Genomic DNA, 26456 nt, shown 5'->3' with positions numbered 1-26456 from the left:
AAATTAGTTAGTTTTACTTCTGCAGATAATGTAAGCTGTGGGCATTGAGTTGATACATCAGGGAACTTTCACAAGTGAAACAGCCACCATGTGACTCTGCTGACTAGTAGAAGCATTTGGAAAAAGGTTGAGGAGAAACCTTCATTCAACCCAGAACCAACCCAACAGGACAAAGACTGTAGAATGTTTCCCCAGTTTACCCTCCATCCATGTTTTTATTCCACCTGTATGCGATTATGTGTGTAAGAGTGAGTTTAAAAGGTGTTTAGAGTTTTAATGTGTAGTTTCCTCAATTTATTTTAATTGTTTACCCATAGCTAGAATCTAATTACCTATAATAAAGAGTGAATCTTGCTAAGTATAGAAATCTGCTGTGTGTTTTCTCTCAACCTGAGTCTGAAAAGCAGATAGTTTGGGGATTTTGTAGATTTGTTTTTAAAAATGTTGCTTTTTGCAATGACCCTGGCTTGAAATCCAGTGCACTATCAAAGTGAATCATGACAATCACCACACTGAATGGCAATACCCTCACCGTAACCATCCTGGGCGCATGTTAATGGGAATCTGAATGGAATCAGCCATTTGAAGTACTCGCCTCAAAGAACGGAGAATGTCAGAAGTGGGATATCCTTTGGTAAGAGGCACACTTTCTGACTCCCCACAGGTTCCCTTCAAGTTACTTATAGGGTCAGCAGTTTCTCTCCAAGACTTCTTCAATGGTAGCTCCCAAACCTGTAATTTTGACCACCTTGAATGATGGTGAGCAGAATGGATGGCTTTCCTCTGGGTTGGAAGCATAGAATGAAAAGTGCAACAGATTCACCATGACCTTCAAGTCTTGTAGCAAGTCTCACATTGTTCTGACATAGACATAACATTATCATACTCTTTTCTGGTCATTGAGTCAAAATCCTGGAACTTCCTCTGAGCACCCGATCCGAGGGACTTCAATGATTCAAAAAGAAGCCTCATCTTCTCTCACACTGCTAGAGATGTGGAATAAATGCAGGTCTGGACAGCACCGCCCACATCCTGAGATTGATTTTTTTAAAAGTGCAGCAAAGCTTACAGGTACTAGATAGAAAAATTGAGGACAATAAAGAGACAAATAACGACAAGAACAAATCCTTGAATAAATCACCAAAGAACAATTTCTTGTATAAACCACCACAGAACTAAAAGCTTGACAGACAATAATAAAATGACAGTAAGTTGATAGTCTTTGGGGAAATACTACAAACATCAAATGATTCAATTACAGTCATCTCACTGTACATTGTGACATTGAAGCACTGCAGTATATGATTTCCCCTGTGTGCTGTAATAGTTGTCTATGTTCCACATTCAGTGAAAATGATTCAAGGACAATCATTTCACTGTGGGTTACAAAACTGATATTGGTACTGTTTTCTTTTGAAACTGCACTTAGGTACAGTACATAATTTTTTGAGTTTTTTTGTTTGTGTAAGGGAGGGATGCTTTGATATGCTTGTGCATATTTCACCGTACATTGAACAGATCATCATTTGCAATGCAAGGACAACATTCCCTGGGTGCCTGGGTATTATTTCTGTCTTCAATATTACTGAGAGTTCAAATTCAACAATTTAATTGTAGGATGTTGAACAGGCCATGTCATTGCAAGATTTCTCTAGGGCACTGTTGGATTTCAGTTTCTCTTCAGGAACAACTTCAGTTTCAGCAAATTGGCTCTTATTTGTTAACCAGAACATGTTATTTTGTTGCAGTAGTCCCCTGTACACAATGGGATTCAAAGGGTATTTTCTAATTAGCTTGAGCAGGCAATGCCTTGTTTTCAAATGTATTTAGATAAAGAGTAAATTGGGAAAAGCTGTTTCCATTGACAGGAAAGTCTGTAATCAAAGGACATGGACTTAAGGTATTTGGCAAAAGAGCAAGAGGGAAGGATATGAAATTATTATTATCTGGAATGCATTCATTGAACGGATGGTGGCAGATTCATTAGTAACTTTCAAAAGGGAGTGCAATTGAACTCAGGTCCCTAGTGCTGTGAGGTAGCAGGGCCTACCTCTGAGCCACCATGTCAACCTGTCCATGACTTACTTTCACAATGCCAAGGCCACTATAGCCCTCTATTTAATGAAGGCGTGAAGCTTGTAAATGTATTATACCCCCCAATGTTATTTTAACCTGGAATTTGTTCAGTTTATGTGAATATTGGTACAGGCTACCAGAAGGGCATTCCAGAAGAGAAGGGAGAAGACGATGAGGAAGGCAGAGATGAGACAAGTGCAAGAGACCCCGGGGGAAGTACCTGTCAGGATGCTGCCTAGCTTGCTGTGTTCTTCCAGCCTCCTACCTGTCTATTTTGGATTCCAGCATCTGCAGTGATTTTGTCTCTAACCAAGTTCTGGTGACAACTTGAATCATACTTATATGGAGAATGACTGCAGAATGCTGAAGTGCAGAGTGATTTAAGTTTTGTAATGCAAGAGGTACAAACCATTAGTGTGCGCAATTCTGGTATTTTTTAGGGAAGAATGAAAATCTACAGGAAGTGGTTGAGAAGAAGTTTACTAGATTGATAGCTGGAATCAATGAAAGTGTTCCCCTCAGTGGAAAACAGAAACATGCTGGACTAAGTTTCCATTGTAATTAAGGACACTGAAAGGTGACTTGTTTGAAGCACATAAGCCCCAAATTGGTCCTGACAAGGGGGATATGGAAATGATCCTCTTGTTGGTTGGTCCAGAATTAAGGGGCAATATTTTAACATTAGGGGAGGTCACCACTTTTTTTTTAAGTAGTGAGAAGACTTTTTTTCTCCCAGAGGGTTTTGATTTGATTTGTTATTACCACATAGAGTCCATACAGTGTGGAAGCAGGCCACTTGACTCATCATGTTCACACTGACCATCTAAAGAGCATCCCAATCAGACCCACTATATCCCTGTAACCCTGCATTTCCCATGGCTAATCCACCTAGTCTGCACATCCCTGGAAAATATGGGCAATTAGTATCACCAATCCACCTAACCTGCACATATACAGTCACAAGGAGAACAAGCAAACTCCATACATTCACTTGAGAGTGCAATTGAACTCAGGTCCCTAGTGCTGTGAGGTAGCAGGGCCTATCTCTGAGCCACCATGTCAACCTGTCCATGACTTACTTTCACAATGCCAAGGCCACTATAGCCCTCTATTTAATGAAGGCGTGAAGCTTGTAAATGTATTATACCCCCCAATGTTATTTTAACCCGGAATTTGTTCAGTTTATGTTAATATTGGTACAGCCTACCAGAAGAGCATTCCAGAAGAGAATAGAAGGGAGAAGACGATGAGGAAGGCAGAGATGAGACAAGTGCAAGAGACCCTGGGGGAAGTACCTGTCAGGAACAGGTTGAATCTCTTGGAAACCATAGGGACAGGTGTCAATGTCAGTCGAGAGGTGGTCAGGTCTGCCAATCAGAAATTGGCGTGGTGGCAGAGCCAAGGAGTCAGACATCACACAGAGCCGTGGTAATAGGGGACTCCATAGTGAGAGGGACTGAAAGGGGTTTCTGTGGCAACAGGTGGGATTTGAGGATGGTGTGTTGCCTTCCTGGTGCCAGGATTAAGGACATCACAGACAGAGTGCAGGAAATCCTCAAGAGTGAAGGTGAAGAGCCAGAGGTGGTGGTGCATATCGGCACAATTGACGTCGGGAAGAAGAGGAGGGACATTCTACAGCGGGACTTCGGAGAACTCGGAAGAAGGCTGAAAAGCAGGACACCCAGTGTGGTTACCTCTGGTTTGCTTCCAGTTACTCGGGCTGGAAAGGACAGGAACAGGGAGATAATGGACTTGAATGTGTGGCTGGGGAACTGGTCCAGGAAGCAAGGATTTAAATTCTTGAATCACTGGGGTATGTTTAGCGGTAAGGATAAATTATACAAGAGGGACGGTTTGCACCTTAATAGGTGGGGGACCAGCATTCTGGCAGGTAGGTTTGCCACTGCAGCACAGCTGCGTTTAAACTAAATAGCGGCGGGGAGGGGACAAACTGGAAGTTTAAGAAGGAAGGTAAAGGGAAAATTAGAGCAAGAGAAGTCAAGAAAGACAACGGAATCAATGGAGCAGAAAACTCAAAAAAGGATCATGCCGTAAGGTCAAGTGAAATAGGAATTGATAGGAAGGGTGAGGGGAGTAACAAATTCAAAATATTATATATGAATGCACGAAGCATTAGAAATAAGGTGGATGAGCTTGAGGCTCATTTGGAAATTGGCAGTTATCATGTTGTGGGGAAAATTGAGACGTGGCCTCAAGTGGACAGGGCCTGGGAAATGAATATTCAAGGCTACACGATTATTGTAAGGACAGATTGGCAGAGGGGGTGGGGTGGCCCTGTTGGTAAGGAATGATATTCAGTCCTTTGCGCGGGGGGACCTATAATCAGGGGATGTAGTCAATATGGATAGAGCTGAGAAATTCTAAAGGTAGAAAGACCCTAATGGGAGTTATCTACAGGACCCCCAAACAGTAGCCTGGATGTAGTGTGTAAGTTCAATAAGGAGCTGAAATTGGCCTGTCGCAAAGATATTACTACAGTTGTTATGGGGGATTTCAACATGTAGGTAGACTGGGAGAATCAGGATGGTACTGGACCCCATGAAAGAGAGTTTGTGGAGTGCCTCTGAGATGGATTCTTAGAACAGCTTGTGCTGGAGCAGACCAGGGAGAAAACAATTCTGGATCTGATGTTGTGCAACGAACCGGATTTGATCAGGGACCTCAAAGTAAAGGAGCCATTAGGAGGTAGTGACCACAATACAATAGCTTAAATCTGCAGTTTGAAAGGGAGAGGGTAGGATCGGAAATGATGATTTTCAGTTGAATAAAGGGAACTATGGAGCTATGAGGGAGGAGCTGGCCAAAGTTCAATGGTGCAATACCTTAGCAGGGATGACAGTGGAGGAACAATGGCATGTATTTCTGGGTATAATGCAGAAGATGCAGGATCAGTTCATTCCAAAAAGGAAGAAAGATCCTATGAGGAGGCATGGGCGGCCGTGGCTGACAAGGGAAGTTAAGAAACATATAAAGTCAAAAGAGAAAAAGTATAACATAGCAAAGATAAGTGGGAAAACGAAGGACTGGGAAGCTTTTAAAGAACAACAGAGGATTACTAAGAAGGAAATATGCAGAGAAAAAATGAGGTACGAAGGTAAACTGGCCAAAAATATAAAGGAGGATAGTAAAGGCTTTTTTAGATATGTGAAAAGAAAAAAATGGTTAAGATTAAAATTGGGCCCTTGAAGACAGAAATAGGTGAATTTATTACGGGGAACAAAGAAATGGCAGAAGAGTTGAATTGGTACTTTAGATCTGTCTTCACTGGGGAAGACACAAGCAATCTCCCAGGTGTAATAGTAGCTGAAGGACCTAAACTGAAGGGAATTTACATTAGGCAGGAAATGGTGTTGGAGAGACTGTTAGGTCTGAAGGCTGATAAGTCCCCGGGGCCTGATGGTCTGCATCCCAGGGCACTGAAGGAGGTGGCTCTAGAAATCGTGGGTGCGTTGGTGATTATTTTCCAATGTTCTATAGATTCAGAATCAGTTCCTGCGGATTGGAGGGTGGCTAATGTTGTCCCACTTTTTAAGAAAGGAGGGAGAGAGAAAACAGAGAATTATAGACCAGTTAGTCTGACCTCAGTGGTGGAAAAATGCTGGAGTCAATTATAAAGGATGAAATTACGACACATCTGGATAGCAGAAACAGGATAGGTCAGAGTCAACATGAATTTATGAAGGGGAAATCATGCTTGACTAATCTTCTAGAATTTTTTGAGGATGTAACTCTGAAGATGGACAAGGGAGATCCAATGGATGTAGTATACCTGGACTTTCAGAAAGCCTTTGATAAAGTCCCACATAGGAGGTTAGTGAACAAAATTAGGGCACATGGTATTAGGGGCAAAATACTGACATGGATTGAAAATTGGTTGGCAGACAGGAAACAAAGAATAGTGATAAACGGCTCCCTTTCGGAATGGCAGACAGTGACCAGTGGTGTGCCGCAGGGATCAGTGCTGGGACCGCAGCTTTTTACAATATATATTAATGATATAGATAAAGGTATTAAAAGTAATATTAGCAAATTTGCTGATGACACAAAGCTGGGTGGTAGGGTGAAATGTGAGGAGGATGTTAGGAGGATACAGGGGGACCTGGACAGGCTCGGTGAGTGGACGGATGCATGGCAGATGCAATTTAATGTGGATAAATGTGTGGTTATCCACTTTGGTGGCAAGAACAGGAAGGCAGATTACTACCTAAATGGAGTCAAGTTAGGTAAAGGGATGAGATCTGGGTGTTCTTGTACATCAGTCAATGAAAGCAAGCATGCAGGTACAGCAGGCAGTGAAAAAAGCTAATAGCATGCTGGCCTTCATACAAGAGGAATTGAGTATAGAAGCAAAGAGGTCCTTCTGCAGTTATACAGGGCCCTGATGAGACCGCACCTGGAATATTGTGTGCAGTTTTGGTCTCCAAATTTGAGGGAAGACATTCCGGTTATTGAGGGAGTGCAGCGTAGGTTCATGAGGTCAATTCCCGGAATGACGGGACTATCTTACGCTGAAAGATTGGAGCAACTGTGCTTGTGTACACTTGAGTTTAGAAGACTGAGAGGGGATCTGATTGAGACGTATAAGATTACTAAAGGATTGGACACTCTGGAGGCAGGAAGCATGTTTCTGCTGATGGGTGAGTCCCGAACCAGAGGACACAGTTTAAAAATAAGGGATAGGCCACTTAGAACAGAGTTGAGGAGAAACTTCTTCACCCAGAGAGTGGTGGGTGTATGGAATGCTCTGCCTCAGAAGGCTGTGGAGGCCAAGTCTCTGGATACTTTCAAGAAAGAGTTGGATAGAGCTCTTAAGGATAGTGGAATCAAGGGTTATGGAGATAAGGCAGGAACAGGATACTAATTGAGGATGATCAGCCATGATCATAATGAATGGTTGTTCTGGCTCGAAGGGCAGAATGACCTACTCCTGCACCTATTGTCTATTGCCTATGCTTTACTCTTTCCAAGAGTACCAGTGATTCACTGATCATACCAAAGTCTGATTTTTGACTGAAGTGTTTTCTGTCATTTTCCTCAGCGTAAATAGAAAAGTCTTGGTTTCAAAGCCCAAGTGATTCATCTTTGTCTGTTAAATTGATTTAGTTGAGTAATTTAATCTCCTACCTGGTTGGATTGTTTAGGTTACTGTGCTGATAAATCATGTATTGGCACTGAAGTGGTGAATCACATTCAATTTGCTGTGCAAATATCCTTGGTTCCTCAACATCACTTGAACTAATTTGGTAAAAGCAAATAACAGCCAAAACAGCAATCTTTTTAAAACTGAAAACTGTTTCCTGTAAACCTTCCCAAACAGGAGGACATGGTAGGAATGATTTTGACTTTGAGCAAGAGTGCATGTTTCATGGTTTTATTTTCATTTTATTTCAATGTAATTGGCTTAATTAAATGCATTCTCAAAGCTGAATCAGAATATATGTAATTGGTACAGTCTCCAAGGTGGAAACTTTTGTTTCTGTATTCTCAGTTCACATCTGGAGGAATAGTCATGTTGGGTGGCTGTGTTAGTTCCGTCCCTTCACTACCACCACCCTTCCCCATCATATGCCATGTTGCAAACTGTGATGCCCACATTAGAATTAACCATTTTATAGGCTTGTATAAAAGTTATGATTTGGAGGTGCCGATATTGGACTGGGGTGGACAAAGTTAAAAATCACACAACACCAGGTTATAGCCCCACAGGTTTATTTGGAAGCACTAGCTTTCAGAGCGCTTCTCCTTCACCAGCAGGACTCTAAAAGCTAGTGCTTCCAAATAAACCTGTTGGCCTATAGTCTAGTGTTGTGTGATTTTTAACTTTGTAAAGAAGTTGTCATGGATAGGCTGCCTGTAGTCTCAATCAACATGAAGGGCTTTTGCCCGAAACGTCGATTTTGCTGTTCCTTGGATGCCGCCTGAACTGCTGTGCTCTTCCAGCACCACTAATCCAGAGTCTCAATCAACATGCAAATGGTCCCACTGCTTTAGTCTGCCCTTCAATGGAAGACTGCAATGATATGAAAATCATCATCACAAAAAATTTACTCATCCACTATGCCATCAGCGGCTTTAAGATATCGTTGTCATCAACTATTTTTAAATAATGTTAAATTTGGGAGAGAATGTTTGCAGGTAAAGGGATAACTAAAAAATGGAAAGCCTTCAATAATGAGATAACGAGAGGCCAGACACAGTATGTTCATGTTTGGGTGAAGGGCAAAGCTGGTAGATGTAGGGAATGCTGGATGATTAGAGAAATCAAAGTTTTGAATAAGAATAAAAAGGAAACATATGGCAGGTATAAACAGCAAAAATCAAGTTATTCCCGAGAAGAGATTAAAAGCAGTAGGAGTATACTTACGAGGAAAATCAGGAGGGCAAAAACGGGACATGAGATAACTTTGGCAAATAGGGTTAAGGAGAATCTGATGGGATTCTATAAATACATTAAGGACAAAGGGGTAACTAGGAACAGAATAGGGCCCCTTAAAAATCAACGGAGCTACTTATATGTGGAACCGCAGGAGATGGGGAAGATACTAAATGAGCATTTTGCATCAGTGTTTACTGTGGAGGATATGGAAAATAGAGAACATGTGAAAATAAATAGCACCATTTTGAAAAATGTCCATATAGCAGTGAAGGAGGTACTTTATGTCTTAATACACATAAAGGTGGATAAATCCCCAGATCCTGTGTACCCTAGAACTCTTTGGGAAGTTAGGGAAGTGATTGCTGAGCCCCTTGCTGAGATGTTGTATTCTTGATAGCCACAGATGAGGTGCCAGAAGACTGAAGGTTGGCTAACATTGTGCTACTATTTAAGAAAGGTGGTAAGGAAAAACCAGGGAACTAAAGACTAGTGAGCCTGACGTCGGTGGTGGGCATGTTGTTGCAGTGAATCTTGAGGGACACCATTTACATGTACAGAGGAACCTCGATTATGCGAATATCAATTATCCGAATATCGGATTATCTGAAGGAGATCTCAAAGTCCCGATAGAAACATTACATCAGACGTGTTTCCAACGGTGATCGTGTCTTTTGTTTACGGTGATTAAAAGTGAACTCCACTTCCTGAAATGCTACCGAGAACAGTCCTGGACATTGATAAGAGCCCAAGCACCGTCTCCAGATGACTTGACCGCCAGTGTGCTCTCTCTCTCTCTCCCCACACCTCCCCTGGAGTTCTACACAGGATGTCTCCTAACCCCCCCCCCCTCAGATAATCTCTCCAACATTGTCCTGTACAGGGCAAAGGTGGAACATGAGATAAAGTTGCAGTAAAAAGGTGTGTTGTGTGTGTGTGGCAGTGTGTGTGCGCGCGTGCACGCACTGTTTGAAGACTCACCCTCAAAAGGCGACAGCAGCAACAGCAGCAGTAGTCTTGTAGTTGGTTTCCAGTCTGGCTGCCCCAGAGAGGGGGTGGGGGTGCACAGGGGGGTGGGGGAGTGGGCAGATGGGGAGGCAGGTGGATGGCGGTGGCGGTTTTGGATGGGTTTGGGGGTTGGATGGGCTGCGGGGAGCCGGGGAAGGGGGCACGTACGGGGTGCGGTGGTGGATAGAGTTGGGGGCAGGGTCAGGACTTGCGCGCAGTTTGCTGCTGTCTAGTCTCCTGAACGGGGAATGGACTTAACAGAAAACTCCGAGCCCCAGAGGAGAGGCATTGAATCAATTAACAGAATAATCAATTATCCGAAAGAAATAGTGCCCATCCATCTCGTTCGGATAATCGAGGTTCCTCTGTATTTGGAAAGGCAAGGACTGATTAGGGATAAGCAACATGCCTTTGTGCATGCATAATTGTGTCTCACTAACTTGACATTTTGAAGTAACAAAGACAATTGATGAGGGCAGAGCAGTAAATGAGACGTATATGAACTTCAGTAAGGCTTTTGACAAGGTTCCTCATGCTAAACTGGTTAGCAAGGTTAGATCACACGGAATACCGGGAGAACTAGCCATTTGGATATAGAACTGGCTCAAAGGTGGAAGACAGAGGGTGGTATTGAAGGGTTGCTTTTCAGACTGGAGGCCTGTGACCACTGGAGTCCCACAAGGATCAGTGCTGGGTCCACTACTTTTCGTCATTTATATAAATGACTTGGATGGGAACATAGGAGATATAGTTAGTAAGTTTGCAGATGACACCAAAATTCGAGGTGTAGTGGACAGAGAAGAAGGTGACCTCAGATTACAATGGGATCTTGATCAGATGGGCCGATGGGCTGAAGAGTGGCAGATGGAGTTTAATTTAGATAAATATGAGGTGCATTTGGAAAGGCACATTGGGGAGGACTTATACACTTAATGGTAAGGACCTGAGAAATGTTGCTGAACAAAGAGACCTTGGAGTGCTCCTTGAAAATGGAGTTGCAGGTGGACAGGACAGTGAAGAAGGCATTTATTAGTCAATGCATTGAGTACAGGAGTCGGGAGGTCATGTTGCGGCTGTCAGGATATTGGTTAGGCCACTATTGGAATACTGTGTGCAATTCTGATCACCCTCCTATAGGAAGGATGTTGTGAAACTTGAAAGGGTTCAGAAAAGATTTACAAGAATGTTGACAAGGTTAGAGGATTTGAGGCTATTTTCCCTGGAGCTTTGGAGGTTGAGCGGTGACCTATTGAGGTTTATAATATCATGAGGGGCATGGATAGGGTAAGTAGACAAGGTCTTTTTCCTGGGGTGGGGGAGGCCAAAACTCAAGGGCATAGATTTAAGATGAGAGGGGAAAGATTTAAAGGGGACCTAAGGGGCAACCTTTTTCATACAGAAGATGGTGCATGTATAGAATGAGCTGCCAGAGGAAGTGGTGGAGGCTGGTACAATTAAAACATTTAAGAGGCATTTGGATGGTAATATTGATAGGAAGGGTTTAGAGGGATGTGGGCCAAATGCTGGCAAATAGAATTAGTTTAATTTAGGATATCTAGTCAGCATGGGCGAGTTGGACTGAAGGGTCTGTTTCCATGCTGTACAACTATAGGACTCTGCTGGCATCTCAGTGTATCTGACGACAAATGCCAAGTCATGGTATACCAATGATAAGAAGACAATGATTTCAATCTGATGTAGACTACTGATTTTACCATGTGGCAGCATTAATACACACATCAATGGAGCAATAGCATGGATGCTTTGAAAAGTACTTAAAAAGTACCATGGCAAACAGTATGTTCTCTAGACCCAACCATTTTCAATTGCTTCATCAATGATCTTTCCTCTAATGTAAGGTAAAGATGTTCACTGATGTTTGCACATGTTCAGCACCATCTACAACTCCTTAAATACTGAAGCAGTCCACAACCAAAAGCAGCAACACCTGGACAGTGTTTGGGTTTGAACTGACAGATGGCAAGTAACATTTGTGCCACATAAGTGGCAGGCAATGACCATCTCCAAACAGAAAGGATTTAACCATTCCCCAATGACATTCAATTCACTGAAACTCCCACTATCAACAGCCTGGCGGTTACCATTGAGTTGAAATTTAAGTGGACTAGCTAAATAAATGCTATGGCTACCACAACAAAATCAAAGAGTTCTGCCTCAAGTAAGTCATCCCCTGACTCTTTAAAGTCTGCCTACCATCTACTAGGCGGAACTCAGGTGTGTTGGTGTAGCATAAATTATCCACTTTAAACTCTGACAGCCAGGCAGTAACATTGACAGATGAGACATCTCAATCCAAACCGTAAAACTATACTTACATCCCAGACTATATTTACATCTATCCTTGACCTTAATCAAATTTCATGAGTCCTGTGGAATCTTCAAATTTCAACAATAATGGCAAAATTAATATGGGGTGCAAAGCACTTGCTGGCTTTTACTTTGGTACAGATGTAATTTTGTTTTGTAAGTGTGGTTATTTTATTTGTAATGGGGTTTCTCTACTTCCATTTGATGACCTTTTTTGGAAACTTCACACTGGTAAAGGTCCTCTTAAGAAGTGCCAAATAAAATCATGTTCTCTGTAAATAAACACCCTAACACATCAAAGAAAGTGAAGAACTGAGTGCTTGAGAAGCTTTATCTACATTACTGCATCTTCACTAAAGCCTTCTAAAGCTTTGATGTTTAGTTAAGTATTTCACAGGATGTTTGTTAGCGACAAGGCCAGCATTTGTGGTATATCCATAATTGTCCTCGAGAAAGTGGTGGTGAGTTTCCTTCTTGAAATATTGCAAGTCCATTTGCAATATTGCAAGCACCTCATTCTACCGCAAATCCACAGACAACCTCACAATGCTACACTTATCCAGCTTCCACCCAAAACATATTAAAACAGCCATCCCCTATGGACAAGCCCTACGCTTACACCGGATCTGCTCAAATGAGGAGGAACGTGGCAGACACCTGGAAGTACAATGCCCAACTCATCAACCGCCAGTTCCGAAGTGCCACAGCAAGGAACTGTAATGACCTCCTCAGGAGACAAACATGTGCTGCAACTGACAGGGTACCCTTCGTTGTTCAGTATTTCCCAGGAGCTGAAAAACTACACCATGTTCTTCGTGACCTGCAACACATTATCAGTGAGGATGGGCACCTCACCAAGACCTTCCCCACACCTCCACTACTTGCCTTTAAACAACCGCCAAGCCTTGAACAGTTCATTGTTCGTAGCAAGCTGCCCGGCTCTCAGGACAACTCCATACAACCCTGTCATGGTAGGCGCTGCAAGACGTGTCAGAGTGTGGACATAGATACCACTATTACGCATGGGGACACCTCCCACCTTGTACATGGCAGGTACTCAAGTGACTCAGCCAACGTTGTCTATCTTATACGTTGCAGGCAAGGAGGCCCGGAGGCATGATACATTGGGGAAACCGAGCAAAGACTACGACAACGGATGAATGGGCACCGCACAACAACCAACAGACAGGAGGGTTCCCTCCCAGTTGGGGAACACTTCAGTGGTCCAGAACATTCGGCCTCGGACCTTCGGGTGACCATCCTCCAAAGCAGACTTCAGGACAGGCAGCAACGAAAAGTGGCCGAGAAGAGGCTGATAGCTAAGTTCAGTACCCATAGGGAGGGCCTCAACCGGGACCTTGGGTTCATGTCACATTACAAGTGACCACCATTGCATTATATGCATACACAGATACTCCTACACACACACACTCTCACACACACACAGGCACTACTATACACACATAAACACGGACACACATATACACAGACGTGCACACAGACACCCACACACACCCGAACAGACACACACACTCCCACACTCACACATGCACCCCCTCACAGACTTAAGACACTCTGCACTCACTACACATACACTTTCTCACACTCACAACCCCCAACCCAGACAGACACACACACGAACAGACAAAGACCCTCATGCACACATATATCTTGTGGGGTGAATTTGTACTTACAGGATTATATTGTACTTTGCTCAAAAACTGCATGCATTCATGTAGAACGCTGAGCTCAAAAACTGCATGAATTTATGTAAAACTCCGTTAACTCACTTTTTAGATTAGAATCAATCTAAACATCTTGGCATGAACAGAGAACACAGGGGGCTAACACCTTCAACATATTGTCTAGCTATCACCATTGTTAACAGCTAACCCGAGAATGCAACATTTAAAAAAAAAGGTTTTATGATTTACACATGAAAGAAGTGAAACTATCATGATATTCTAACAGATGAAAGGCTTAACAGACAATCAATTTTTCAATGTATAATTTCAGTTACATCACATTGTAAATTTTTGCTATAAATTCTGTGTGTTAGGATTGAGCCCTCCACCATCACCTGATGAAGGAGTGACGCTCCAAAAGCTAGTGTGCTTCCAATTATACCCGTTGGACTATAACCTGGTGTTGTGTGATTTTTAACTTTGTACACCCCAGTCCAACACCGGCATCTCCGAATCATGAATATACCCTAAGTCTTGTCAGTAAAGGAGTTCCAGAATTGTGACTGAGCAACAGGAAATGATTTGGAAATGATTATATTTCCAAATCAGGATTGCATGTGGCTTGGAGGGGAACTTGCAGTTGTTTATGTTTCTATGTATCCACTTATCCTTGTTCTACAAAATGGTGCAGTCGCAGGTTTGGAAGGTGCTGTCAACGGACACTTGAGTTGCTGCTCTTGTATACACTGCTGCGACTGTGTTAGTTGTAAAGTGAGAATGTTGAAGGTGTTGGATGGGGATGCTGATCCAAGTTGACTGCTGTGTCCTGGATAATGTTGAGCTTTGTGTTAGAGTCACACTTGTCCCAAGTGAACAGTGTTCCATCACACTCATGACTTATGCCTTGCAGCTAGTGGACAGACTTTGGGGAGTGAGGTGGTGAGTTACATGCAGAATTCCCAGTCTCTGATTTGCTCTTGTAGTCAGACCATAATGCTGTTCCAATTCAGTTTCTGATCAAGGATACTCCCTAGGATGTTGATGATGGGGATTCAGTAATGAATGTTAAGCAGAGATTGTTAGGTTATCTTGTTGGAGATAGCCATTCTCTCTCACTCTGTGACAGGCATATTACTTGCCATTTATCAACCCAAACCAAAATGTCTTGCTCATACGGACATGGACTGAACTTAGTATTGGATGAATTGTGAATTATACTGAACATTGTGTAATGTTGAGTTAACATTCCCAGTTGTGACCTTAAAATGAAAGAAAGATCATTGACAATGCAGCTGAGGACACTACCCTGAGAAATTCCTGCAGAGATGATTGGCCTCTAACAAACAGAATAATCTTCCTTTCTGCTAGGTATGGCACCAACCAGTGGAGAGTTTCCCCTCTGATTCCCAGTGACTGCAGTTTTTTCACGTTTTTTTAACGTTGTACGTGTTTAAATGCTGACTTGATGTCAAGGGCAGTCACTATCACCTCATGAGCGTTCAGCCCCTTTGTCCATTGGATCAAAGTTGTAATGAGATCACGAGCTGAGCAGGTCTTGTGGAACCCAAACTGAACATAAGTGAATGGGTTATTACTGTGTAAATGCTTCTTGATATCCCTGTCGATGATGTGCCTTCCATCACTTTGCTGTTGATTTTTTGACAGATGAGGCAGGAAATAGCCAGAGTAGACTTGGGCTGCTTTTTGCCTTTTCACAGGAAGGCAGACAGATTTAGTGAATGTAATTTTCCAAGAAGAATCCTAAATGAAAAATCATGTGCTTTCCTGTCGCTTCATGAATGATGACTAACCATTGGAACTATTTATCAGAAAGTAGTGAGATGTTTAACATTACTGTACAAAGCCTTTGCTTCAGTATTCCTTTGGAATCAGATTAGATTAGATTAGATTACTTACAGTGTGGAAACAGGCCCTTCAGCCCAACAAGTCCACACCGACCCGCCGAAGCGCAACCCGCCCATACCCCTACATTTGCCCCTTACCTAATACAACGGGCAATTTAGCATGGCCAATTCACCTAACCTGCACATTTTTGGATTGTGGGAGGAAACCGGAGCACCCAGAGGAAACCCACGCAGCCACGGGGAGAATGTGCAAACTCCACACAGAGAGTCGCCTGAGGCGGGAGTTGAACCCGGGTCTCTGGCGCTGTGAGGCAGCAGTGCTAACCACTGTGCCACCGTGCCGTCCACGAATGTACTGATTGTAAACATTGCTGTGGTAAAAGTCAATCCTGTTAGCCTTCACAATGTCAATGCGCTGGATAAAAGAATCACACATTAAAGGGGGGTGCTTCAATCAATATTGTCTTTGCCTGTCCTTGATCCCCAAAATTTGTCTTTACGCCTCCCACCTTCCCTTCCCCACCCATTCCCAAAGGTCTTTATCCAATTCCCTTCTGAAATTTCCTATTGAATCTACTTCCACCCCCTTTTCCTGGCAGTGCATCCCAGGTCATAACGATTTGCTGCATAGAAGTGTATAATATTTCATGCAAAAACAATGCATAGATTAAAACTGGATATATTGCCAGGAAACCAATGCCAGATCTAAAATTATCTGACAAAGTTCCTGTGAAACCTTTGCAAATGTTTGATACTTTTGTGTTTGTTGAGGCAGTCGTAGCATGAATTTGGACTTCATCCAAAAATATAGGAGTGTCTGAAAAGTCCATTTGACCTACACTTGACCTATTTGTCAGGAAAAGTGGGCTTTGTCTTTCATAGCTGTTCATCAGTCAATGTGATCGATTGTAGTCACACCCAGAACCTCACTGTAGTTTCTTCCAAAAGCTCACTGTCTTCATCTGTTTCCTGAATTTCTTCCGAAGATTTTTGTCTCACCTAACAGAGACCAAAAAGACAAATCCAGTAAGAGATGACTCATGAATGATTCGATGAAGGAGCCAAACTAAGCTCATCACAACAATTAGGGTGAGAGAGAGAATGAAGAATAATTATACATTTTGAAGGATTTCCATCTTTCCTCAATATGATACTTGCTTCTTCTTGTTAAAAAAAGACGATTGAATATATATTAATTATAGAATATATACCACAAATTTAGAATTTTAGCTTCCCCCGAGGAACTTACAGATGCATACCCAGCCATGTTTTATGAGAAGATTTACATTCTTTAAGATAAGTGACACTCCTTTTTGAGGATTAAAGTGCTGCCAGGTGTGATTGAACAAACTGGTGTTATTTGACTCTTTCTCCCACTCCACCCGTGGGATCGTCAGAGAGGGAGTGGCAGCCATTTCTAGGATACTCCAGTCACGTGATATGCAATGGAGACAATGAATCTTTTTGTTCTGTATTAGGTGCCCGGTTATTTTCTCCATTTGAATAAATGTGTTTAGCACATTTATACAGGGTCATTTTATTAACATCTGATATATAACCTTATGGCTTTTTTCCCCCAAATGGAAAAAAGTTCATATGCATTTCAGGACAAATGGGGAAGAAAGGTATATTTTAACATTTTGATTTGATGTAAAATCACTGATATCCTCATGCAGCAATTAAAAATAAATTTATTTAAAACTGATAAACCACACTTCCTTTAATTTAGATAATTGCTGTAAACTGCCACATGGCTCATTCTACCAATTTGGTTTTTCCCGTCTTACATGAAGATAAAGTCATCTATGATTAAGATACTGACTTTTGTTACATGCCTTCATTGTCTCCTAATTTATTCTCTGCCCTGCAGCATTGCTAATATTAGGGGCAGCCTAGACATTATTCACATCCACTTGTTACTACTTATGCCACCCTATTTGCTTCATTGTTTGTATACTTTGTCCATTCCTGATTCACTCTGGGCATCATTCAAATAATTGCCTTATATTCTTTTATGTTTTGAGCCTACTTTTTCCCTCTTCCAAATCTCCAATTCCAATTAGTTTACAGCTCTCTCTACACCTCTAGCTGTTTGATTCAGCAAGACATTGGGAACAGCATGGATCATGTGAAGCCTGACCAGAACAGTTCCCTTTTACCCAATACTGGAGTCAATGTTCATGAAATTGAAACCCATTCCACTCCAACCATGAGCCATATATTTAATTCCTTAGTCTATTTTCCATATGCCAGTTCACCTATGGATCAGGAAAAAATCCTGACATTTTACCTTGCAGGTTCTTCTTTTTAATTTGATAGCATGGTGGCTCAATGGTTAGCATTGCTGCCTCACAGCACCAGGGACCTGGGTTCAATTAGAGCCTTGGGCGAGTGTCTGTGTGGAATTTGTAAGTTCTCCACATGTCTGCGTGGGTTTCCTCCAGGTGTTCTGGTTTCATCCCACAATCCAGAGATGTGCAGATTAGGTGGACTTGCCATGCTAAACTGCCCACAGTGTCCAGAAATGTGCAGACTAAGTGGATCAGCCATGGGAGATGCAGGGTTATAGGGATAGGGTAGTGGTCTAGGTGGTATGCTCTTTGGAGGGTTGGTGTGGACTCGATGGGCAGAATGGCCTGCTGGGGTGGCATGGTGGTTCAGTGGTTAGCACTGCTGCCTCACAGCACCAGGAAACAGGTTCGATTCCAGCCTCGGCTGACTATCTGTGTGGAGTTTGCATGTTCTCCTCGTGTCTGCGTGGGTTTCCTCTGGATGCTCTGGTTTTCTCCCACATTCCAAAGATGTGCACGTCAGGTGAATTGGTCATTCTAAACTGCCTGTAGTGTTAGGTGCATTAGTCAGAGGGAAACGGATTTGGGTGGGTTACTCATCTGAGGGTAGGTGTGGACTTGTTGGGCTGAAGTGCCTGTTTCCACACTGTAGGGAGTCTAATCTAATCTTGATGCAAATCCACATCTTAATATAGTTCCTAACAAATCAAATTCTCTCAGTGGAACCACCTTCCTTTGGTGTGAGTCCTGCACGAGGATGACCAAATCCCTCTGTGCTGCAGCTTTCAACAGTCTTTCTCAAGTAAATAACTTTCAGCTCCTCTCTTCTTCCTTCCAAACTACTTAACCTCACTAACTTCACCTTATTGACATGTATAAAATTCTTAAGGTGTTTGATGCGGGCAGGTTGCTTCCCCTTCAGTGAGAGACTAGGACCAGAGGGCATAATCTCAGAATAAGGAGTCATCCATTGAAGATAAAGATGAGGAGGAATGTCTCCTCTCAGAGGGTAGAGAACCTATGGAATTCTCTACTGCAGAGGGTTGTACAGGCTGGGTCATTAAAGACTATTGGTACTGTCACTAGGCTACTAATCCCGGGCAATATAATGGGGACATGAGTTCAAATCCCAACATGTCCAGTGAAATTCAGTTTTAGTCTTGGGCGGGGGCAAGGTAAAAGCCTAGTGGTATTATCACAGACTATTAACTCAGACCTAGGTAATGTTCTTTGGACCTGAGTTTGAATCCTACCAGGGCAGATGGTGGAATTTGAAAAAATAATTTAGAATTTAAGTATCTAATCATAACTATAAAACTGTTGCTGATTGTCAGTAAAAAAAACCCAGCTGGTTCAGAAATGTCCTTTCGGGAATGAAATCTGTCATCCTTATCTGGTCTGGCGTACATGTGATTCCAGACCCAAAGCAATATGGTTAACTCTTAACTGGCCAACATTCCTCATGAATGAATAAAAAAAAATTCAAGGCTGATATAGATTTATAATCAGTAAAGGGGTAAGGAGTTATGGGAAAAGGCAGGAAAGTGAGGTTAAGGATTATTAGATCAGCTGAGATTACAGTGAAAGCAAGCAGACTTACAGAGTCATACAGCACAGAAACAGACCCTTTGATCCAACTCATCTGCACTGACCAGACATCCCAAATTGACCTGGTCCCATTTGCCAGCATTTAGCCCATATCCCTCTAAATCCTTTCTATTCATACGCCCATCCAGATGTCTTACGAATGTTATAATTGTGACCCACCTTCACTACTTCCTCTGACAGCTTGTCCCATACAGGTGCCACCCTCTGCCTGAAAAAAGTTACTCCTCAGGCACTTCATAAATCTTTCCCCTCTCACTTTAACCCATATCCGTTTAGTTTTAGACTCCCCTACCTTAGGGAAAAAAAACCTTTGCTATTGACCCTATCCATACCCCTCAGATTTTATGAACCTCGATAAGGTCACTCCTCAGTTTTCAACACTTCGGGAGAAAAAAGCCCCAGGCTATTCAACCTCTCCCTGTTCCTGTTCTGTGTTCAAAGTAATGGACTGGGCCATTTAGTATTGAGATGAGGATACATTTTTTTCACCATAGTTCTGAACCTGTGGAATTCTCTGCCACAGAAAGTGGTTGGAGGCTAAAACACTGAATGTTTTCACGAAGAAGTCAGATATAATTCTTCAGGCTGAAAAGACCAAAGGGTATGGGGAGAAATTGGGAATGGGGTATTGAGCTCGATGATCAGCCATGATCATATTGAATGGTGGAGGAGACTCATAGGGCTGAATGGCCTACAATTGCTCCTATTTTCTACGCTTCTGTAGTGCCAAAGGCCACATCACCACTAATGATTGTATTGATAGGCCAATTTGTGGAAAATACAGACAGATCGACAGGCTTCAGTTAGGACAAATGTGTCATCACTCTTCAGCCAGATATCTGTCAAACCTATTATGTTGACACAATCTTTTACAATAAGTTCATAGATGAAGAAGGCCATGTTCACAGCTGAATGGGCGTTTCAAATGAAGATGTGTGCAAGGGTGTGATAGCTTATTCACTGGCAGGGTCCACAGGGTCAGGATAGGAGAGGGGAATTAGACCAGAAGATTAGTTGCTTAGGGGATGCTGGCAGGGATGGTGGAAGAAAGTATGTGATGGGCAATGAGGCTGGTATTGGAATGAGCCAGTACCAAGTGTCTCAATGAACCAGTTGAAGAATATCAAGAAAAGCAGAGGGAAGGTGTAGATATATCTAATAGGGAGTCAAGCCTGGTTTGGCGGAAAGACGGCCAGATGATTTAAAAATACTGAAGAACAACAGTAGGAAACTGGAAAGTACTGGAGGGTGGAGAAATGGAGAGAGGCACAATGATCAAAGAGTGTTTTGGAAAATGAATGGGAAAATAAGCTTAAAAGAAAGAGCAAAAGTGGAAATGCCAAAAAAAAGTTAAAATTTAGAGAAGGATTGACTCAATTCTTAGCTATAGTTTTGTTTATGAATGTTTAATATGTTAATATTTTGGTCTTAATTAATGACAATTTTCTTTATCCATTTGGTCTGTACTGTCTTTAGATCCATCTTATTAAGCATATTGTTGAAAAAGGTGTTTTATCAAGGTTGACCATAAAGAGAGAGCTGCAGGTAAGACATGCTAGGAAAAGGTCATATAATCAAATAAGTTCTTCTTAAGTGGAAGACTGGGCCATCTCATTTATTTTGAACAAGTAACCTAATTTAACATTAAACAATTCTATATTAATTTATACCCCCAACCAGTAGTGATCTACGGTAAAACATTTAGTATTGCAATAAATTGAAATAAACTCTCTTTATGATGTTAAGAGATATTAGTCTTTTAACAACCACAGAACTATTAATAAAAGGGAAATGTGAGGAGTGGGATTTTTGAATCACGATAACAGATGTCTAAATGTATCTAGGCTGCTTTTCAAAATCAAGAGAACCGCACTCCAAATGAATCAGACTGGAAGGTATTACTGTCTGGTTCTCTTACCTGTTTCCTGTCAGATTTAAGTGGCTTCTTCTTGATTCCTAATAAATTAACAGAGACGAAGAAACATCTGATAGACAGGAAAGTCTCCACACCAGTCAGCACCAGACTTGGAATCCACATTGCAAGAGTGGTATCCTGGGAGACAAAGTATTAGATTAAATGCTGTCTCCTGTGTAACAAAGGTTAACACTTTAGCTGAATTACAGCGGGCTGCAAAATAAAGTGTTGAGAGGTTGAAGTTGTGTGAATTAAGATTGACAGTATAAATGGTATCAGGCTTTCTTTCTTTTCTATCTTCCTCTTCCTTCTTGAGTCCGTGCCAACACATATTCCTGCATTTTCAACAGAAGTAAAGACTGGAAGATAAATTAACTAGATTAATATTTTTGACCTTCCCTCATTCTCTGCCTACTCCACCCCACTAAATCTGCTCTTACAGGATAGGAAGACAAATTTTGTTGCTGAGCTCTATGTATGTCTACACTATTAGGCAAATATAAGACACTTATTTAAGGGGATCACAAAAGTGTGACCCAAAAGCTCAGTTAAAGAGGGAGGCTTTATGGAGTATCTTAAAGAAATAAAGGTGGAAAGACTTAAGGAGTGAATTCTACAACTTAGGGCCTACAGCTGCACAGTCACCATGAGGAACAGGAATCCTGGCTGGCAATTGTTCTCATCTAATATGAAACACAGAGGCTAACCACAGCGCAGAACTATCCAGCAACAGTCTGCTCACCATGAGTCCTCAGCTCAGTATAAGGGGCATTTACTCAAAGTGGTTGAGGTCTGACTCACTGGCTAGAGAACCGATCCCAGCTGTTCCTTTTTGTGATGGCCTGCTGCTATTACATATCAGGGCACTTAAATGGGTTGGCTTTCCCTGGAATCATTGGCCGTGCCAGTGCGAGTGATAACAGCTGAACCTAAGGCCCAGGCTTAATAAAGCAGCCCTGCCTCCAGGCCAATGCTGGTAGATACACCCAAGACCCAGGCTTACTGAGGGAACCCAGCCCCCAGGTGAGTGATGGTGGGATGAGGGCTGCGTGGAGGGTAGTGAAGGAGGTCTGCAGGAAGGGCAGTGTTGGGATAGGCAGCTCTTGGTGGGCCTTCCCCTGATCTCCATCCTAATGCTTTGCTCTTTGAGTATCTTTCAATGAAGTTTGAAATCAAGCAGTAGCATTAGCTACCTACTTCTAGACCTCAGTTAGCAGTGAGGTGGGAAGTCTGTCCATGAACCAATCCCAATTTGGACTTTATTAAAGTAGAACAGGAAGGTGATAGGGCTCACACCCACCCCTTCCCATCCAACAGAATGCTCCCCCCCACCAAAACCTACTTGAGGGGAGGGCATCAAATACCACCCTGTTCCTCAGCACATCACTACGTCAGCTTCAAGATGAAAGCAGAATGGAACTTCGAGATATATTCAAATAAAATGAATTATCTCAATTGTTGTCATTCACTGATTTTCAGTGGAGAAGGCAGGAGGCAAAGCTCACACCATAATAGAGACAAAAACGTGATGATTAGAGATAATTGAGTTCATCAAGGTACAGCAGAAAACCAGATCACAACCAGCATTGAGACAGCAGCATTAAAGATAAGATACCTACCAGAAATATTCTCTAAACAGGTTTGCTATTTGTTCCTTTTCAGCTGTGATACATGAATCACAGCTCTCCCTTTATGTTTTGCAATTTCTTTGCCAATTATTTTATCACCTCTGCTTCCAAACACCCTCAACCCCACCAAGAATTAATTGTTTTGCAAAATGTAATGCAGAGTTTGCACAGTTGTAAAACCAAAAAGCCATTCTGCTACTCTCATTTGTCACCAGGTCACGTTTTTGCAGATTAACACCACCCACTAGGTGTCTGAGACAGATGACTTTCAGTAATGAAGATCACAAGAATACAAAATTATTTGTTGTAACAGCAACAACATTGTTGTATGTCTACATAGTGCCTTTCACATTGTCAGCTATATCTCCATTAAGAATGTTAAAAATCACACAACACCAGATTATCATCCAACAGCACTAATTTTCACAGCGCTGCACCTTCATCAGATCGTTCATTGAGAATGACATCTACTTGGTCATGAGTTTCTATGATGTGACTGAGCAGGCTTATTCCTAATCCACAGATCTCTGGATATTTCACAAAGTAGTGGGATTTGCAGTGCAGGATTTGCTTCTTTTTCTTTCCTTCTCTATCTCATTATTAAAGTGTTTGGACTCGAAACCGAATGCAGTTGATGGCCATGTGGTTGCCATTTCAAATGAAAGGTAGCAAGCTCTTCCCATTAAGATCATTCTACTGTATTTGAGCGAAACCCTCAGGATGTCTTTGAAGGGTTTTCCTTCTCCACCTTATGGGCGGCATGGTGGCAATGGGCGGCACGGTGGCACAGTGGTTAGCACTGCTGCCTCACAGCGTCAGAGACCTGGGTTCAATTCCCGCCTCAGGCGACTGACTGTGTGGAGTTTGCACGTTCTCCCCGTGTCTGCGTGGGTTTCCTCCGGGTGCTCCGGTTTCCTCCCACAGTCACAAAAGATGTGCAGGTTAGGTGAATTGGCCATGCTAAATTGCCCGTAGTGTTAGGTAAGGGGTAAATGTAAGGGTATGGGTGGGTCGCGCTTCGGCGGGGCGGTGTGGACTTGTTGGGCCGAAGGGCCTGTTTCCACACTGTAAGTAATCTAATCTAATCTAATCTAACCTCTGGAGCATGGGCTTCTTGATAATTGATAGAGAAAAAACAGGACAGGACAGAGGAGATGCTTTTCAGCCATTCAGACACCTTGTCCATCTATCAACATTGATTTTGCTGAAGTTTCACATGAACACTTTTCAAATGGGCTTGAAGGAGGACACAAGCATTAGCTCAATGGATTCAATAGGAAGACCGAAGAATGCAGCGTTGTTATTGCTGATGGAATTTTTTGAGTGCTTTTAACTGTTGCTGATAAAAGGTCCAATTTTCACTGCAGTACAGGACTGTCACGACTCACTGAGGGAATGTGTTAGAATTCCTGGAGTCACAGATGTTAAAGATTTTAAAAATATCAGAAATTCCTCAATTTACCTCTCTGTCCAACCCAGGTTGACAGAAAGCACAGACCTGGTTTCTGTACTTAACAAAAACTATTTATTGCAAGTAAACAGACAGTAGCTTTATGTAAACAATTATAGACCTCAGCATGTACCTCTATAAGTAAAACTCTAACCCCTGTTCACAGAAATAACTCTCATGCTATTTCTAAGTCATCCTTTTTCAGATACTTCCACAGAAGGTTTGAAAGAGGCACAGAACAGCTAGTTCACTTATAAAAAGTACTCTAACTTAATTAAAAGTCAGAGCTTACGGAAACAGCTGAAGGAAAGATAAGCTGATCTCGCCAGGCCTGAAGTGGCTTATTGCAGGGAACTAAACAGCTGTTCAGTTACCTGAGAACTAGTCACATGGTTGTTGGTAGGTGGAAAAAAATTAGTCATCAATAACTGGCCATTAGTATATAGACCAATTAGACCAAAGCTCTATCTGTACACAGACCCTCAGCTCAGGCTCATCTACAAACTACGCTTCAATTAGTGGTGTACAAACAGTTGTATAAACAATGCTTGCAATGAATGTCAGGTTACTTGTTTTCAAACACGTAACATTTCTCCAGCCACCCAAACAGTTCTTTTCTCATTTCTGTTTTTCTAATTGTGAACTGAAATTAAAAAAATCATCTTTACATGACGACAACTATTCTGTACACTTAACACTCACTGCTGCAGTCTGTGGAAGATTGATCCAGGGTGTTCTCATCAGCAGCAGCCTTTTAAAAGATACGGCTACCAAGGTATGGTGTATCCTAGAGTCTTTCCTTCAATATATCTGAAAGGCAGAAAACTTGCCTGACCAGATTGTGATTGATATGAGTTTTAGTAACATTTAAGATCAGGGGAAGCTTCTTGTATGCCAATTAAAAAGATCAAAGGTAACTTGTGAATCTGATGCTGAGTGGGTAACAAAACTGTAGTGACCTGCAAACTGTAGATCATGTATCCATGGTGATCAGTTTCATTTGGTATGGAGGTGCCTGAGATGCAAGAGTTTCCATTTAATTGCTACTTAGGGGTGGCATGGTGGCTCAGTGGTTAACACTGCTGCCTCACAGCACCAGGGTCCCAGATTCGATTCCAGCCTCGGGCTACTGTCTGTTTGGAGTGTGCACGTTCTCCCCGCGTCTGCATGGGTTTCCTTCGGGTGCTCCGGTTTCCTCCCACAGTCCAAAGATGTGCAGGTCAGGTGAATTGGCCATGCTAAATTGTCCATAGTGTTAGGTACATTAGTCAGAGGGAAATGGGTCTGGGTGGGTTACTCTTCGGAGGGTTGATGTGGACTTGTTGGGCCAAAGGGCCTGTTTCCACACAGTAGGGAATCTAATCTAATACTGACATGAGTGAGCACGTGATCTACACTGAGGTGAACAGGCACTGTCAGGATACTATAAGTAGAATGGGGTTATTGCACAGTCTTGCTTGATTATGGTTATGATCTTGGTGTCACCTGTTTCAGATTCCCACTTGTAGACATATCATCAGGATGCAATTCCAGGACTGTGATGAGACTTCTTGGACATCCAAGTCTTTGGAGCACAATTCACCGAGGATTGGGATTTACTGAGTCAAATGTTTTATCCAAGTCAATAAGTGAGGTGAAGAGTTTCTGGTGGTGTTCTTTTATTTCATCTTTCATGGGCCATGCAGGTCATTGACAAGACCAGTATTTGTTGCCCATCCTTAATTCCCCTTGAAATGATTGGCTTGCTTCACCATTTCAGTTAGCAGTTCAATATTAACTACTTGTTGCTGTGGGTCTGGAATCACATGTAGGTCAGTCTGGATAATAATGGCAGATTTCCTTCGCAAAAGGAACTGGGTGGATTTTTCCAACAATTGATGATAGTTGCTATGGTCACCATCACTATGAGTAGCTTTCAATTCTAGATTTACTAGTTGGCTTTCAATTCCATCAACTGTGATGGTGGGAGTTAAACTCATGTTCCCAGAGCTTGGTTCTCTGCATTACTAATTCAGCAAACCTACCACTCCATCAGTGTTATCACCATGGTGATTGTTATGATGCTCATAGAGATTAATAATTTAAAATATTACAGTTAAACTCCCTGAAGATGCTTGATTTTCAGTCTGTGATCTGAGGTTGCCAGGTGGTTAGAGTGGATGGGAAGACAAGTCAAAAGGTAAGATAGCGCTGAAGCAGCGACAGACT

At 42.3% G+C, this 26456-nt stretch overlaps 1 protein-coding gene across 3 annotated transcripts in view; it reads right to left on the bottom strand.

The window, feature by feature from the left end:
• Positions 1-13475: 13475 nt before the first annotated feature.
• The window catches only part of LOC122563654 (keratinocyte-associated protein 3-like), a 37426-nt gene continuing 24445 nt past the window's right edge, over positions 13476-26456 (bottom strand). For all 3 annotated transcript variants that reach the window (XM_087976842.1, XM_043717675.2, XM_043717674.2), the window contains exons 5-6: positions 21174-21308; positions 13476-16355 (exon numbers count right to left, since the gene is read on the bottom strand). In XM_087976842.1, coding sequence (XP_087832968.1) covers positions 16269-16355; positions 21174-21308 — 222 coding nt within the window. In that variant the 3' untranslated portion in view covers positions 13476-16268. The remainder of the gene's footprint in view (positions 16356-21173; positions 21309-26456) is intronic.

The sequence above is a fragment of the Chiloscyllium plagiosum genome, unplaced genomic scaffold (genome assembly GCF_037043375.1).
Source record: "Chiloscyllium plagiosum isolate Xiang-an unplaced genomic scaffold, Cpla_swu_hap1 HiC_scaffold_30, whole genome shotgun sequence".
NCBI lineage: Eukaryota > Metazoa > Chordata > Chondrichthyes > Orectolobiformes > Hemiscylliidae > Chiloscyllium > Chiloscyllium plagiosum.
This window is presented reverse-complemented; position numbering and strand designations above follow the sequence as displayed.